Below are 19,027 nucleotides of genomic sequence, written 5' to 3' on the forward strand. Positions count from 1 at the left end.
CTACAACTTATAATGGCATGAGAAGTCTAGACATATAAGTCTAAGACATGAGTATGTGAGACAATTGATTCGAGGAGGAATCATATCGAACTCATATATGAAGACATGCGAGAATTTAGCAAATCTATTTACAAAAAAAAAACCTCTTGTGAAGAGGTTAGTAAGTTCCACTTCAAAATGGATGAGACTAAAACTCCTAGAATAATAGATTCACCAATGATGACAACCCAGCTCCCAGCTTGTACAAATCAAGGGGAAGAGTTCAATGGGTAAGAACAAGTCATTGATAAGTGAATAGTTTCAACACTAAAACATATGGTGAGTTCCATCCAAGATTGTTAGTGTTGGTTGCTACTGAGTTAGGGTTAAGCCTATGGCTTTTAATGAAATTCATTTGAGTGTAACAAGCATCTATAAAGGTAGCAAAGATGTTGTTAGAACTTCGCCTATGTGAACTTAGAGGTGGTGCCACCTCTCGTGGGAGTTGGAGTTTCTCCCCCAAAAGTTCATGAAATGGATGAGCACAAGGCCATGAAAAGTGCTAAGCGTGACAGTGGGAAAACAAAAGATGTGGTGGAGGTGTGTGAGATATCACCAATTTTATCATATGGAATACTTGGTTCAAGATTTTAAGCAACTAATGATTTCGATAGGACTTTGTGGTATTTTCACTAAGGTAAAGTTCAAACCAAAATGTACTTTATTTTATGCACCAAAACTGTTTAAGCTAGAGAATGAGGTTTGTATTTAACCAAGTATGGAATTTATATGATTGGTTAAATACAAAAAGATAAGTGTTAAAATACAAGCAATGCATAAACACTTGGTGAATTTCATATAGTGAAGATGTGAAATTTGAGTTTCAATTGTAGGTAGTTTAAAAATGTGTTTTTGGGTCCAAAGTGATGCATGGAGGTATCTAAGGGTCTCCAAAAAGTTTGGTAGCATTTGGAGCATTTTCAGGACTTTAGGAGGGGTCCAAAAACAAAGAGGGTGGCGATGCGTTGCCACCCAAGTAGCATAGAATCGCCTAATGCTTAGGGTTTCAAAATCCCTAGCAAGAGATGCATCGCCTGCATGCAGGTGATGCGTCGCCTACGGAGTTCGTATAACCTACGTAAATTAACTCCAAATGACGTGCTTTTCAAGTCTAATCCTATTGGTTAGACCTAATAATGACGCCTACTCTATATAAGGGTCAAAATAGAGTTTTGAAACACTTGATCACTCTCTCCAGTCTCTCTGTAACCTCTTTCTCTCTAGCTCCAAGAATCTCAATTTTTCACCAAGAACTCATAAAGAAAGTGCTTGAATTTGTGAGTTTAAGGCTTGTTCGATCTCAATCCTCATTTCCTCCTACAAAATGCCTCAAGCATCAATGGTGGCTAAGAAATAGAGTACTAGGACAACGTCAAGAAACGTGTATAAGCCTTGGAATTGTGTTTTGCTTTTGTTCTAAGGATTTGCTCAAAGTGGTGGTTCTACAAGGGTTTTCAAGTTTCATGAAGGTTAAAGAAGATCATTCACCAACATGGGATTGCATAATCTTTCACAATCTTTATTTAGTCTCTGTCAATCTGTTTTTTGTGTAGATTCTAAATTTAGAGGTGGTGTTATCTCACTCTCCCCCAACAGAATTAACTACCGAACCACGTAAAAAATCTCTGTTCAATTCTTTTCTTCCTTATCCTTTGAAATAAGCTTAATCACTCTTATTTATTTTTGGTTGATGAAAAACATCGTCCACAAAGAATTTAATAAAAATTATGAAATACCTTTACATATATTATATTACTTAATTATTTAAAATAAAATTAAATAAAAATAAAACAAAATATATTTAAAATAAAAATTCAAATATAAACACATTGTCATTTATTATAATTCATTTATAGCATATTTTGGATTTTTCGTACAAATCTTGTCAAATTTTTTTACTAGAATAAGGTCCAAGTTATTTTTGATCGGTTTTGGCAATTATACATATATTTTAAATTGGTTGTGTAAATTTTTAAAAATATAAATTATATTTTATATTTTGCTTAAATTTGGGGGAACTAAAATGCCATAAACTCGTCCATTTAACATAATTATTATATTTTTTGAAGGGAAAATTAATTTTTTGCTAATGTATTTCGTCCAGTTATGTGTTTAGATTTTATATTTTGCTAAATTACATTTTAGACGTCATGTTTTATAAAATGAATCAAAATAATATACTATATTCAATTTTGATAAAAATAATTTCAAATATAATATATATATATATATATATATATATATATGAGAGCTTTAAGGAGATTATGTAGCATTCTACAATCTCTTTAGAGTAATAATTATATTTTCTCCATTAATCTAATTTTTTTTAATTTTTAAATTCATATACATTATCTTTTATTTTAACACCTAATAAACTTACAAAAATTTAAATAAGATAATAAACTACTTACAAAATTTTAAATAAGATATTTATATAAGATAATTTTTGAGTTTTTATTATTAGTGCCTTGAATATTATAAATTAAATGAGCTATGGAGAGATATTTATATAATTTGATTAGGGTGACCTTATTATCATACGTAATTTAATTTAAGTAATTTAGTAGATTGAAAAATATCTTTGATTAGGGTGACCTTATCATTTCAATTACAGTAATTTAATTATAAATTAAATGAGCTATGGAGAGATATTTATATAATTTATCATAATATCATTTAATTATTATATAAAAATATGAAGTACATGATATTATTATGGTGTAACCATATGTTGATTTTTTTACCATTTAATTATTATATAAATTAATAATATTATATGTAAATATCTCTTCATGATTTTATATATATATATATATTCTACACCTTCTCTATAACTCACATTTTCTTCTTCTCTATTTTTTTTTCTCTTCTTCTCTCTAAACTCATTCAATTACAATTTTCATAATGAAGTATTCTTTTCTTTCCGACTTAAACAATGACAGAGATGATTGGATGATAACGATCAGAGTTTGTAGAGTGTGGGAGTCTGTCAATACTAAGAAGAATGGAGAATTAATTAGTATGGATATGATTTTTATAGATGAGAAGGTCGAATCAAAATTTCTTTTCTCAGTTTTCTTTATATTATCAATTATTTTATATTTAATTAATATATTGTGTGTTTTTGTCACAGGCTAATCTAATGCATGCAACAATTAGGAAAATTTTAGTGTCTAAGTTCACGCACCTATTGAGTGGGGGTTCTTTATATAGTGTAAATAATTTCAAAGTTGTTGCAAGCACAGGGCAGTATAGACCACTTTCAAATGACCATAAAATTATTTTTTTGGTTTCAACTAAGCTTAAGAGGCTAGAAGAAGGAATGGTGAACATTCCAATCAATGAATTCCAATTCATATCTCCAAATTTGATTGATTTGCGTGTTAATGATAACACAATCCTCTCAGGTTCTTTAATTATTAATGTTTGTTATTTTTTAAAGTTTTAATTTTAAATTATTGATCTTTATATTCTAACATTTTAAACTTATTTCTCTATCATGTGTTTAGATGTTTTCGGATGTTTATGTGCTGTGGGTGATATTGAGATTGTTGGAGGTGGTTGAAAAAAAAGAGATATCAGAGTTTTAACAAATTAGTAAGTATAAGTTAATGCATAAAAGTAATATTACAAATATATATGTTTGTTATTGTAGTTTTTTTTTTCTATTTATTGCATTGTTAACTTTTGTAAAATTTTATGTATAGTTCGGTCACATCAAAGATTACTTTGTGAGGAAACTTAAGGGAGACATTCAATCCAGATTTGTACAATAAAGATGATGGTCCATTTATTGTGATAGTAACTTCTACAACCATTAAAAAAATTTGAAGTAATTATTTATTTAGATCCCAATGTTTAATATTTAAAAGTTATATATATATATATATGTTAATTTACATTTACCGTAAATAGGTGAAGTTAGCTTCTCTACCACAAGTGCAAGTAAAATTTACATAAATCTTCAAATAGATTATGTAACATCATTAATCGAAAGATTTTCCACCATCTCTAATGGTGTGAAAACTATTGCAAGTTCTAATATGAATAAGACTACTCTTGAGGAAGATATGTTCGTGAACAGGATGACCATTCAAGAACTATTACAAGCTGATTGGAGTGGTGAATTGAAGATTTTTTATTGGCCCCTTGCCTTTCTCTTGTATTCTTCATTCATTATGTCCTATAATTTTAATAAATACTAATTGTTTCATTGTAGGAATATATTGTTACTCTGAGAGGCAAAATTATAGAATTAGACAACTCATTTGGATGGTACTATGTCTCATGCAAAATTTGCTTAAAAAATGTTAAATCTACAAATGGTGCTTATATGTGTCACACTTGCAAAAAAAAAAAAAGTGATTACCCTCTTATGATGTAAGAAAATTATATTAGATTTTCTTCCAATAAAAAAAATCACTATATTATTTGTTTTTTTTCTAATTTATTTTTCTAATGTAGGTACAAAATACATATAAAAGTCATGGACAAAACTGCAAACACTACTTTGGTCTTATTTAATGTTGTGGCTGAAAAGTTACTAGATGCATCAGTACACAAATTGTTTAATGAATTGTCTTCAAATAATAATGATGTTCCTGCAGAGATTCAAAGCCTTTGTGGGAAGGATTTTGTTTACAAGTTGAGGTTGAATGACTATAATTTAAAAGAGGGACTTGAGAATTTTACTGTATCAAAGGTTTTCATGCCAGATGAGAAATTGGAACAACAACATCAATTGAAGAAAGGACAAAATAAGGTAATGTTACTTATGCTAAGTTCAATTTGTAAGCAAAATATGTAATTGAAATAAATTTATTATTTGTTTAATAATCTTATACAGGATCCTCATAATGTCAATGATTTAGAAGATTCTGATGGAGATTATCACAAGAAAAAAAAGAGAAGAAACCAAATGGTTGATGATCATGATGAAGTTAGTGATGATGAAAATACTCAATAAAGAAAAAAATATATTATTTTTTTGGATGCATTTTTTAGTTTTTAGTGTTATTTCTATTTTTTATTTTTTTATTATTCAACTATGGAATTTAAAATATATTTTTATTATTTAATAAGAAAATAGACCACACTCTTATTCTTGTGCAAAAAATTAGATATTTTATCATTTGCACATATAGTTTATGATGATATGATAATGTGCAGTTTTTATTGGATTGACAATAGGCTGTTTAAGGCTCACTCCAGAACTACCATTAAAATTTAGATCTCTTACTTTAATATTATTTATATATTATGGCTAAACTCAAGTGGTTATCATTTTAATTAGGTAGTATGCAAGTGTGACTTGTATATTCTGTATAACAAAATTTGACATAAACAATTTTTTTACTATGCTAATTTTATTCAAAGACAAATAACTAATAAAAAATTTAATATTTTTTTGTTTTGATTAGAAAAAAAATCTATTTTAGGATAAATTGGTTAATTTAAAATATTATAGTGCAATTTTAAATCTTGGGATTCCAATTTTATAATATTATAGTCCAATATTTAACTAATAAAGTACCAATTGTTAATGACAATTATTATTATTATTATTAAGCAATATAAAAATTATTTCCAAACAAAATGATTATAACACTACCAACCTTATATATGTATATATATATATTCAATAATATTACTTACCTTAATAATATTAATATTATCATTTCATATCGGAATAGTAGCAGGTATATTATAAATACAGTAATTTAATTATTATTATACATATTAATTACTAGAAAAATATAACCTCTCTTCAAAACATTAATTATATTTTCTCCATTAATCTAATTTTTTAATTCATTTACAAAATTCATTATCATTTTTTTTAATTTTTAACTTCATATACATTATCTCTCTACAATCTTTTCAAAACACTAATTCTATTTTCTCTATTAATCTAATTTTTTAATTCATTTACAAAATTCATTATTTTTTTATTTAATTTTTAAATTCATATACATTATCTTTGATTTTAACACCTAATAAACTTACAAAATTTTAAATAAGATATTTATATAAGATATTTTTTGAGTTTGTATTATTAATAAAAAATAGTAGTAGCTATACTATAAATACAATAATTTAATTATTATTATTATTAATTATTAGAAAAATATGTTATATTTGATTTTAACACCTAATTAACTTACAAAAATTTAAATAAGATATTCATATATCTTTGATTTTTATAATTAACAAAGAATGGTTACACAGTTACAATTAATTTTTTTTATTAATATATGCTAAAAATTAGAAAAATCAATAAATTAGATTATCGGTTACATATTGATTTTTTTTATTAATATATGTTACAAAATTAGAAACAAATATTTTATTATAATGATAAAATAAATATACAATCTGATTTATGTAAAGTATTAAAGTGCTGAAATAATACTTTATAGACGACTAATTTAATAATATACAAGCTTTTTTTTGCATCTTATATATATAATTATATATATTAATTAGTAGAAAGAGGATATACGGTTACTCATTAATTTTTTTTATTAATATATGTTAAAAAATAAATACATAAACTGATTCATATAAAGTATTAAAGTGCTGAAATAATACTTTACAAACTGATTTAATAATATACAAACTTATTTATTTTGTTTGCATCTTAATTAGTAGAAAGATGTTACATGGTTACACATTAATTTTTTTATTAATATATGTTAAGATGCCACTTCAACATCTTTAAGTTTAATTAATATTTTTTTATTAATATATTTAAATAAGATATTTTTCTCAACTGTATTACAATTAATGTCAAACTAACTTTCAATTTTTCTATTAAATTAATCCAAAAAATATAAATATGATTTTAAATATAGTTTCAATGACAATTAAAGTATATAGTTTTAGTACATATATTTTTCATAAATATATAATAATAAAAAATATAAAGAAGAACTAAACATTATTTATCATAAATATCTCAAATATGAAGTACCTGATATTATTATAGTATAACTATATGTTCATTTTATTCATTTTTTTACCATTTAATTACTATATAAATTAATAATTTTATATATAAATATATCTTCATGATTTTATATATATTATAAACATTTTCTATAATTCTCATATTTTCTTCTATTATAATTTTTTTCTCTTCTTCTGTCTAAACTCATTCAATTATAATTTTCATATTCATAATACAATATTCTTTTCTTTCCCACTTAAACAATGATAGAGATGATTGGATGATAACGATCAGAGTGTGTAGAGTATGGGAGTCTCTCAATACTAAGAAGAATGGAGAATTAATTATTATGGATATGATTTTTATAGATGAGAAGGTTGTAAAAAAGTTTATTTTCTCAGTTTTCTTTATATTATTAATTATTTTATATTTTATTAATATATTGTGTGTTTTTGTCACAGGCTAATCTAATGCATGCAACAATTTTTAGTGTCTAAGTTTAGGCACCTATCGAGTGAGGATTCTTTATATACTGTTATTTTCATATTTTCATCTACTCTAATTTCTTTTAAACAGAATGTCAAAGTCTTTTTTATGCATTATTTACTAGAGTTTGCATATATTTATAGCAAAGCAACAAGCCTCAAATCTCAAAGCATCTTTCATTCTTCTTTTCTTCTTCTGAAAGTTATTTCAAGGTATTATTTACTGGCTATTACTTCAAACACTCTCTTCTTCACTCCTTCTCTTCTTTCTAATTTTGCAAAATTATAATAATTTTTTTTTCAATTATTATTACTACTATTGCTTTTACATATTGTCACTTTTAATTTGCATAATCATTTTTCCTATTGAACTATTTTCATGTTATTTAATTATGATACAATCTACTTAGGATAGTTCCAATTTTAGCAATCAACACAGTAGTATGAAGAGAAAACAACAAATTTCACATTCTTCAGGTACTAATAAGATATTGTACAAATTACTATTATTGTCTACTTAAATATAATCTTTATAATTAGCTAGATTGAGAAAATATTTCATCAAATTTCGTAATATGCATTTGTAGCATTTATTAATTCTCACTTGTATAGCATTTATCAAACAAAACGATTATAATACTACCAACCTTATATATGTATATATATATTCAATAATATTACTTATCTTAATAATATTAATATTATCATTTCATATCGGAATAGTATAGCAGCTATACTATAAATACAGTAATTTAATTATTATTATTATACATATTAATTACTAGAAAAATATAACCGCTCTACAATCTCTTCAAAGCACTAATTCTATTTTCTCCATTGATCTAATTTTTTAATTCATTTACAAAATTCATTATCTATTTTTTTAATTTTCAAATTCATATACATTATCTCTCTACAATCTCTTCAAAACACTTATTTTATTTTCTCCATTAATCTAATTTTTTAATTCACTTACAAAATCCATTATCTTTTTTATTTAATTTTTAAATTCATATACATTATCTTTGATTTTAACTCCTAATAAACTTACAAAAATTTAAATAAAATAATAAACTTACAAAAATTTAAATAAGATAATAAACTTAATATTTTTGAGTTTTTATTATTAACAAAAAATAGTAGTAGCTATACTAATTTAATTATTATTATTATTATTATTACTATTATTATTATTATTAATTACTAGAAAAGTATATCTGTGCCGCCTAGCACAATTTTTTAAATATAAAATATATGTTTTTAAATAATGAGTTATTTTGTAACATATATTTAGCTAGCTATAACATAACTAATTATATAAAGTAGTTATTATTATATAATGTTGCTATAATGTAAATAATTATATTGTTTTTAAATATAATATATGTTGGTTATTATTATATATGTTTGGTTATTATTATATAACGTAGTTAGCTAAGATTTTTCCTTTAGTTTAAATAATTGATTTTTACTTTATTATTTTAAATAATTGATTTAGTTTTATGCTTAGCTAGATATATGTTAAAATATAAATAACGTGGTTACACATTGATTTTTTTTATTATTAATATATGTTAAAAAATTAGAAAAATCTATAAATTAGATTATCGGTTACACTTTGATTTTTTTATATATAAATTAGTTTCGGTGGCAAAAACTAAGCATTAGTTATCATAAATATCTCAAATATGAAGTACATGATATTATTATGGTGTAACCATATGTTGATTTTTTTACCATTTAATTATTATATAAATTAATAATATTATATATAAATATCTCTTCATTATTTTATATATATATATATATTCTAAACCTTTTTTATAACTGTCATATTTTCATCTACTCTCATTTATTTTAAACATAATGCCCAAGTCAATTTTATGCATTATTTACTAGAGTTTATATATATTTATAGCAAAGCAACAAGCCGCAAATCTCAAAACCTCTTTCATTCTTCTTTTCTTCTTCTGAAAGTTCTTTCAATGTATTATTTACTAGCTATTACTTCAAACACTCTCTTCTTCACTCCTCTTCTTTTTAATTTTGCAAAATTATAATAATTTTTTTTTCAATTATTATTACTACTATTGCTTTTACATATTGTCACTTTTAATTTGTGCAACCAGTTTTCCTAATGAACTATTTTCATGTTATTTAATTATGATACAATCTACTTAGAGCAGTTCCAATTTTAGCAATCAACAATAAAACACATTTTTATCAAAACAATAAAAAAAATAAAGGAAAACACATACTTCATACAGGTACATTAATATTTACTTTTGTTGAGTTTTGTTAATTATTGTTAATGCTTCTAAGATTAGGAATTATTAAACTATTCTTTGTTTTTGGAATTATAAAATTATACAGTTCAACATGGACCAGTAAAAAGAGTGTGCTTCTCTTTCAATGAAAACATACATGAGTCCACATACTTCTCACTAGATGGTGCAAGCTCAAATAATGGTACCTCTTTACATAAAACTACATGTAGAATTAATGATAATATTAGTATATTTATGTAACATATGTTTTATTGGTAATATAGTTATAATTCGGTCTAATGATGAGGACGCAAACGAAGAAATTAAAAAGCTCCACTACTACAAAAACACATTTTTAGGACACTCACCTAAATGCGAGTTCTAAAAAAGCCTCATGGACTTTTTAGGACTTGAGTTGTGAGTCCTTAAAGAATTTGTTTTAGGACTCGCGGAGTGAGTCCTAAAAACTATGTGTGTCCTAAATATTTGAGATTTTTTTTTAAAACAAACATCTCCTGGACTTTTTAGGACTCACAACGTGTATCCTAAAAGTTTAAATTTAAAAAAAATTCAAATTCCCTCCAATTTTCCTTAAAAATTATTTTTAGGACTCGCAATGAGTGTCCTAAAAACATATTTGGATCCTAAAAAACCTTAATAGAAAATTTAAGTGTAATATTAGTGGTGACTTTTAAGGACTCACTTTGGGTGTCTTAAAAACTTTTAAGTAAAAAATGATACATAAATGAATAAATTAAAGCTTTATTTTAATAACTAAATTAAAAAAAAACATATATATATTTTAAAAAAAAGAAAAGAAAATTGAATTTTATTTATTTGGGGTTATACCCAAATATTGTATTTAAAAAAAAATATGACCTAATAAACTAAATCCTAACCCTAAAAGTTTCAGCCCCCTGCCGACCCTCTCCTCTCTTCTCCCCTGCCGACCCTCTCTTCTCCCTTAGCCTTTCCATGCGTCTCCTTGTCTCCCTCAGTTTCAGACTCGCACCTGGCCGCACATGGACGCCGTCGACGACAACGGTGGCTCGCTCAAGTAGATGCGGAGAGGCTCGTGGCTCACAATGAGGCGATGGCTCGCAGAGGGGCTCGCTGCAACGGTGGTTCACAAGGGCGGTGGCTTGCGGAGGGGCTCGCTGCAACGGTGGCTCGCCGCAATAGTGGTTCATGGAGGGGCTCACTGCAACGCTGGCTCACAGAGGCGGCGGCTCGCAGGCGGGTCTTCATTTTTAGGTGGTGGCTCGCAGGCGGGTCTTCATTTCCAGGTGGTGGCTCGCAGGTTGTGTTTGGTTGGATTTTCAGGTGTTGTATTTTCAGGTTGTGTTTGGTTGGATTTTCAGGTGTTGTGTTTGGATCTGTATGTCAATGAAAAAAAAAAATTGGATCTGTATGTCAATGGAAAAGTTTCAGATATGTTATTGATGTTGATTGTATATAATCATATAATATTATTGGTGTAGATTAATGTTTTCTAGTTATCTCATGAATGTTTGCTTTGATTTTGTTTTTGTGTATCTTTAATATATTCATTCAACTAATCATAGAAATATTTCTAATATTTTCTATAATTTATTTATTTTAAATATATAAGTATATATTTATTATTCATTCAACAATAATGAAATCTAAAAAAAATTGGGCATTTTACCCAAATATTGATTTATAAAATAAAATTATAATTAATTAAAAGGTACTCAAAGAAATTTTTTAGGACACACATTGTGAGTCCTAAAAAGTTTTTTTTTGTAGTAGTGAAAACTTTTTGCGAGTCCTAAAAAACTTCAGTTTTTAAGGCTCTCAAATAGAGGACTCGCAATGCAAGTCCTAAAAATCCTTTTTTGTAGTAGTGCTCAAACAAGTTACCATTCATGGACTTAATCCTGTCCAGTTTGAGGATAAAATAGGTATTATAATACTTTTCTTACCATATTCACTTGGACGAAATTACATTATTATTTGTTCAATTGACAGCTCATTATACAACACCTTGGAATTTTGGAATCCCTTCATACACATGTCAATATTGTGGTGCCATTTTATGGTATGAGGAACGGACAAAGAAAACACAAAAGGTCTCACATCCTAAATTCACATTTTGTTGTATGGAAGGACGTGTGCAGATACCATTATTGAAAAGAAGCACCCCCTTTACTTAAATTTCTCTTAGGACCAGAATCTGGACAAAAAGGGTTTAAATTTCGAAAAAATATAAGAGCTTATAACTCCATGTTAGCATTCACATCAATGGGTGGCCGAGTTGATACGTCTATCAATCAATTAGCATGTCCTTATATTTTTCGGATGAGTGGTCAAAATTATCATCACATTGGTTCTTTGTTGCCAGAAGTTGGGAAAAAACCACAGTTTGCTCAGCTATATATATATATATATGATACTGAAAATGAGATAGGAAACCGAATGGATACACTACTAAGACATGGGAGGCAGATAGAGATTGAACACGAAATCGTTCATGAATTATCTCAAATGTTGGATCAACATAATAATTTGGTCAAATCCTTTAGAATGGCAAGGGATAGATTCAAAGCACAACCAGAATCTATGTTTCGTTTACGCCTCCTAAGTAGCAGGACAACAGATGGTCGTCAATACAATATGCCAACATCATTTGAAGTAGCAGGCTTAATAGTTGGTGATTTTAGTGAAGCGATCTTCGAACGTGACGTTATTGTGGAGCACCGAACTAAAGGAATTCAGAGAATCACAGATCTGCATCCAAGTTTCATGTCTATGACGCACCCATTAATACACCCTTATGGTGAAGATGGATATAGACTTGGCATACCTTTGAGAGACGTAACTGAAAGCTCTTTTAAAAGGCAAAAGTTGACAATGAGGCAACATTATTGCTTTAGGTTGCAGCAAAGATTAAATGAGGGTCATACTCTTCTTTGATCTGGTAGACTACTGCAACAATATATAGTTGATTCTTACATGGAAATTGAAGAAGAAAGATTTTGTTGGATACGAAATAACCAAAAAAACTCAGATCAGACCTTTTTTCTGGTTTAATGGACGCTATTCATCGTGGTGATTCAGATTGCTCAAAAGTGGGGAAATCAATTATTTTGCCTTCGTCATACACTGGGGGACCACGATATAGAGTACAAAATTATCAAGATGCTATGACAATTTGTAAATGGGCAGGATATCCTAATTTATTTCTTACTTTCACTTGCAACCCAAAGTGGCCAGAAATAAATGATATGATCCATTTAATAGGGCACAAAGATGATAACAATCGGGTCGATATCATATGCAGAGTATTTGAGATAAAGCTATTCCAACTAATGTACGATCTGAAAAAAGAACAACCGTTTGGAAAGATAATCAAATGTAAGTTTATTTCACATTTGTATCCATAATGAACTCAACTCAATTGTTTATAAAAAATGTTTTTACCAACAATAATTTCACAATTCCCACCAAAATTTCTAAATTTTAAGTTTTTATCTATGTTGTCGCAGGTATATACACAATTGAGTTCCAGAAAAGAGGACTGCCTCATGCACACATACTACTTTTCTTGCATTCGACATTGAAAAATCCTTCAGCAGACCATATTGATAATATAATAAGCGCGGAAATCCCGGACTTAAATGTTAATCCTGATGGTTATAATGACGTCAATAAATTTATGATTCATGGACCTTGTGGAAAAATTAATTCAAACTCTCCATGTATGATGCAAGATAGGTGCACAAAACATTTTCCAAAAAAATTCAATGATCAAACGACCATCGACATAGATGGCTTTCCAGTCTACAAAAGGAGAAATACATGTATTCATGTCGAAAAGAAATGTGTCCTTTTAGATAATCGATATGTAGTCCCTTATCACAGGAATTTGGTTGTCAAATTTGATGCACATATTAATGTCGAGGTTTGCAATTACTCTAGATCAGTCAAATACCTTTTCAAATATGTTCATAAAGGGTATGACAGAACTATTGCAACAATGGAATCTATTGACACTGCCAAAGAAATAGATGAGATAAAAACATATTTGGATTGCAGATATATCTCGGCAACTGAAGCTTGCTGGAGAATATTCCAATTTGACATACATTACAGACAGCCAGCAGTTGAAAGATTACCATTCCATTTACCTGGAGAGCACACAGTAATATTCGAAGAAAACAAATGTGTTGAAAATGTTGTTTGCATACCTGGAATAGAAAAAACAAAGTTCACTCAATGGTTGGAGGCAAACAAGAATTATGATGATGCACGAGAGCTAACTTATTCGGATTTCCCTATAAGTTGGGTTTGGAATTCAAAGGAGAAAACATGGACTAGGAGAAAAAATGGATTGGCAATTGGAAGAATTTACTTTGCGCATCCTTCGACTGGAGAACGCTTCTATTTGAGAATGTTGTTAAATTTTGTCAAAAGGTGCACTTCTTATGAAAGTATTAGAACAATAAATGGGGTGACATATCCTAATTCTAAAGGCGCATGCTGTGCTTTGGGATTGTTAGACAATGATAAAGAGTGGATAGATTGCTTGACTGAAGCTGCAATATGGGCAACTGGAAAAGAATTAAGACATCTTTTCGTCACGATACTCATTCACTGTCAGGTTTCTGATGCGTCACAACTTTGGAAATCTAATTATATTGCATTGTCAGAAGACATAACTTCATTGCAAAGGAAGAGATTTAGAATGAATGATCTTAAGTTAATTGAACAACAAGTTGAAGCATACACATTGTTCGAGATTGAAAGTATCATGCTGAAGATGGGAAAAAGTTAGAAAGATATAGATGGAATGCCCCTGCCTAATCCATCTTTGATAAGAGACTCGGGTAATAGATTGGCTAATGAAGAGCTTGATTATGACCGAGATCAATTAAAGATATTGCATGAGAAATCATTTGCTGCTCTTAATCCTTGCCAAAAATCAGCTTATAAAGCAATAGTACATTCAGTAGAGAATGAACAAGGCAATTTATTTTTTATCAATGGACATGGTGGTACTGGTAAAACATTTTTATGGAATACAATAACTGCAAAGCTCATATCACAATAAAAAATAGTCTTGCCTGTAGCAACTTCAGGCATAGTTGCTTTGTTATTGCCTAATGGTAGGACAGCTCATTCACGATTTCATATTCCCTTGAATGTTACAGCAGAGTCGACTTGTGAAATTCGACAAGGCACCCTACTAGCTGGACTTCTTGTGAAAACTTTTTTGATCATTTGGGATGAAGCACCTATGCCAAATAAGGTCTGCTTTGAAGCTTTGGATAAGACCTTAAGAGATATTCTAAGAACAAGGTTTGAAAATAGCTCTAACAAACCTTTTGGAGGACTTACAATAGTGTGTGGTGGTGATTTCCGACAAATATTACCAGTTGTCCCAAATGGTACAAGAGTTGATATTGTTGATGCTTCTCTTAACTCATCATATTTGTGGCCATTTTTCAAAATATATGAGCTCAACCAAAATATGAGGCTCTATAATGGAAGCTTGACTGGTTCTGAGGTTGCTAAAATAGCTTCTTTTGACAAATGGATGTTGCAGATTGGAGATGGTTCATTATATGATGACATTGATAGACAATTAATTAAGCTTCCTTCTGATATCGCCATAAATCCATCTCAAGATCCAATGAAATCCATAATTAAAGTTATCTACCCATCACTTTTACAAAAGTACAACGATCATGCATATTTGACAGAAAGAGCAATATTAACACCAAAAAATGAAATGGTCTATGAACTAAATGAGATGATTATGAATATTATACCAGGTGAAGGGAGAACATATTTTAGCTCAAACAGTATATGCAAAGCAAGTGTAAAGACAAATGATGAAGATCTTTTGTATCCAACTGAATTTTTGCACGGTTTGAAATTTAATGGCATCCCTAATCATGAGATGCGACTTAAGGAAGGTGCTCCTGTAATGCTCCTTAGAAATCTAAATCAAACAGAAGGCCTATGCAATGGCACAAGATTGATTATCAGGCATCTTGGTAAATGGTCCATTAGAGGCGACATCATTTCTGGAACAAATATTGGTGAAAATGTCACAATTCCAAGAATTATCATGTCTCCCAATGAATCAAGATGGCCATTCAAGCTTAATAGACGACAACTTCCCTTGGCACCATGTTTTTCCATGACAATCAACAAAAGCCAAGGACAATCTCTTAAACATGTTGGCTTGTACCTCCCTAAGCAAGTATTCACCCACGGTCAATTATATGTTACTGTGTGGATAGAGTTACCACAAGAGAAGGATTGATCATACTAAATGCTGATGATGAGGTGGGAGACCCAACCTTAATAAAAAATATTGTTTACAAAGAAGTATTTCAAAATACCCACTCATAAAAAATCTATTTATTCTAGAAAATGATATAGTCTCCTTATTCATGTCCTTCAAATTCTTACCTTATAAGGTATAAATTTTACTAGTTTTAAAAAAATAAATTCTCTATTCTTGCTATTGTACATAGTTCAATTATATCTTTAGCAATATATATATTTTGACGCTACATGTGTTTATATTATTGTAAATTACAATATTAACTTCATTACACAAACATAGTAGTAAAAAAAATATGAGTATTAACTAATTTCAATATTATTCCTTACCTTATTTGTTTCACAACTCGTCTAATCAAAATAATACTACATATGATTTTTTTTCCCAAATCGTGAATTACATTAACTCTTTTATTTATTTACTAAATATAATATTCATTGTTAGTCTAAAATGAATCAACAAATATATATATATATATATAAATGATTCTCAAACATCAAAAGGTCATGATTCATACTATGTTACTCATTTAGTGAAAATGTTAACAACTCCTTAAGTTATAAATTCTAAATATATATATATATAACTTAAATATTTTACAAAAAAAAAAACCAAAATCTTATTTTCCAAAAAATAATTATAATACTAATTATTATTGAAATTCTGTTTTTTATGATTACCAACTTAATTATTCAAATTAAATAATTAATTGTTGTACTGTTACAGAAATGTTTAAACAGACACATAGACTGTTTGAACAGAAACCAGATATGTTTAACACAATTTATGACCAGAAGATAAAAACAAACATAAGGTAAAGAACACACGAAATTTTACGCGGTATCAGCAATCTTTGCAAATTGCTACTAGTCCACGGGGCCACGCCCAGAGAATGAAATTTATTAGAAGAATATCTAAATGATTACAAAACCAAATTGACTTATACAAATAAAGACTCCCTCTTGAATTTGTCGCAACTGTTGTAATCTAAACTCCTAATCAAATTTCTGAAGTGCTAAGATCTTGAACTCCCTTCAAATCATAACTGTAACACCCTAAGTTGCTAATAAGGTTTAGGACCTTGATTAGCGTGCCTGGAGGGCAATAAGTGAATTAATATGATAATATATGAATTTAAATGAATATGTGATTAGAATGCATGTTTAGGTAGTATAAATATGCATGTGGGCCCCGTTTGCATGATAGGGGTAAATTGGTAATTTTATCCCGTTGATGGCATAAATGTGATAATTATATTTTGTGGTTTGTACCACGTGGGCGTGGTGATATTAATGTGATGCACGTGTCGAGACGGTCCTAGAGAGCTAGATAACTCAAAAATCACAACGGGATTTTATACCCGGCGCGGGAGGAGCCTAGGGGTATTTTGGGGAATTTTGTGAGTTGAATTGAGAATTTGTGGTTAATGGTTATTGGTGACTGAGTAACCTAGGTAACCATTAGTTACTGCTGAGAGTAACAAGTTTAGGTGGAAGAAATGGTAGAATTGCAATATAGGTGAAAGGACAATAGTGCCCTTGAGGTTTAGTTAGGAAGGGATTTTGATGGAGGGATAAGATGGTCTTTTGGCAGAGGTTTAGATAGCTCTAGCTAAGGGAAATGAATATACACAATACTTTATTCTAAATATGACAAAAGCCAAGTTTTGGAGGTCTAGAGAAATCAAGAAGGAAAAGGAAAAACTAAGAACCTAGAAGGCAAAGTGGAAGAGGAAGTGAGCTGAGTTCTTTGAGGCTAGTGAAGAGCTTAAGGGTGTGGAATCAAACTCAGGTCAAGGACTACTCTGAGGTAAGGTTTATCCCCATGTTTTGTTAAGTTTTGAACTTGATTTCTAGAAGGTAAGAATGAAAATTGAAAGATAGTCATGGCTTGTTTTGCATGAGAATTCAGCTAGTTTATCAAGAGGAATTTGGTTTAAAGCTGGGATTGGAGGGAGCTCAAGTTGAATTGTTGATTAAGGTAAGAGTATTAAACATGTTTGAAATCTCATAACTGTTATGGTTTAAGAGTCTAGAAGTCTGGTTTGCACTTCTCTCAAGTTTTGGTTTAAGTATTTGAAATCTGAAACTCAAGTATGAATTTTGGGAGTGATTGTGTAATTGGGCTAGGTTATGATGTTTATGGGTTGTTAAATGGTCTATTTGGGGTTTTGAATTGGTTTTGGGGCTTAAGTATGAGTTTGGGATGAATTGGGAGTGTTTTGGCTCGGGGAAATGCAGGGGAAAAACCTAGATTTCTGGGTTCGCGAAGGAGCGCCGCGGCCCTGTTCTTGGGCGCCGCGGCGCGAGGCTATTTCTGGGAAGGGGAAGTTCTCTCTGACTTGCTGGGCGTCGCGACCCTCTAGGGCAGCGCCGCGGCGCTAGGCTATTTTCAGGACATGGAATTTTGCAATTTTGAGCTTTTGCTCCGGGGGTTCGGGGGATGTTTCCAATGAATTGTTTTAGGAATTTGGGGATCCCGAGAGTGTGGGATTGGTCCCGGGAAGTGGTTTTGGATTGATTAGTATTAAAAAATGTTTTATATGTGTTGTGACTAGGTCTTTGGAGAGGCTCGGGTTAGAGGACTGTGCTCGCGGCCTTAGTGCATCAGAAAGCTCGGGATACAGGTAAGAAAGCTGTAGCACCCATAGAGCAGGCCTTGGGCCCATAGTATTGTTGCAGGGCGCGGCCCTAAATTGTATCATTGCTAGGATATGGCTTAAAATAAATGATTGTATATTTGATTGTTATTTGAGAATGCTAAATATGGTAAAAGCAGAATGAACGGCGAAGGGCCGAGAACTGCGAAGGGCCGGGAATGGCGAAGGGCCGAGAACGGCAGAGGGGCCGGGAATACCACTTAGCACATGTAGTGCTCGTGGCTAGGGTGAGACCCCAATGGATACATGTGATATCCGTACGGTATAGACCGAGATCCCAGGCTTTGGTAACGCCTCTGGGGCGGCATG

The 19,027-nt window shown here is 29.6% G+C and overlaps 2 protein-coding genes across 2 annotated transcripts; both read left to right on the plus strand.

Annotated features, from left to right (window-relative positions):
- The first annotated feature begins 12,793 nt into the window (after nt 1-12,793).
- LOC133831989 (uncharacterized) lies at nt 12,794-14,538 on the plus strand. Its single transcript, XM_062262387.1, has 2 exons — nt 12,794-13,118; nt 13,250-14,538. Exons 1-2 carry the CDS (start codon nt 12,794-12,796, stop codon nt 14,536-14,538), a joined length of 1,614 nt encoding a protein of 537 aa, XP_062118371.1.
- Nucleotides 14,539-14,553: 15 nt separating this feature from the next.
- On the plus strand, nt 14,554-16,035 carry LOC133831990 (uncharacterized). Its single transcript, XM_062262388.1, has 2 exons — nt 14,554-14,728; nt 14,822-16,035. The coding sequence occupies exons 1-2, from the start codon at nt 14,554-14,556 to the stop codon at nt 16,033-16,035; spliced, it is 1,389 nt and encodes a 462-aa protein (XP_062118372.1).
- The last annotated feature ends 2,992 nt before the right edge of the window (nt 16,036-19,027 follow it).

Source organism: Humulus lupulus, chromosome 4 (assembly GCF_963169125.1).
Source record: "Humulus lupulus chromosome 4, drHumLupu1.1, whole genome shotgun sequence".
Classification (NCBI taxonomy): Eukaryota; Viridiplantae; Streptophyta; class Magnoliopsida; order Rosales; family Cannabaceae; genus Humulus; species Humulus lupulus.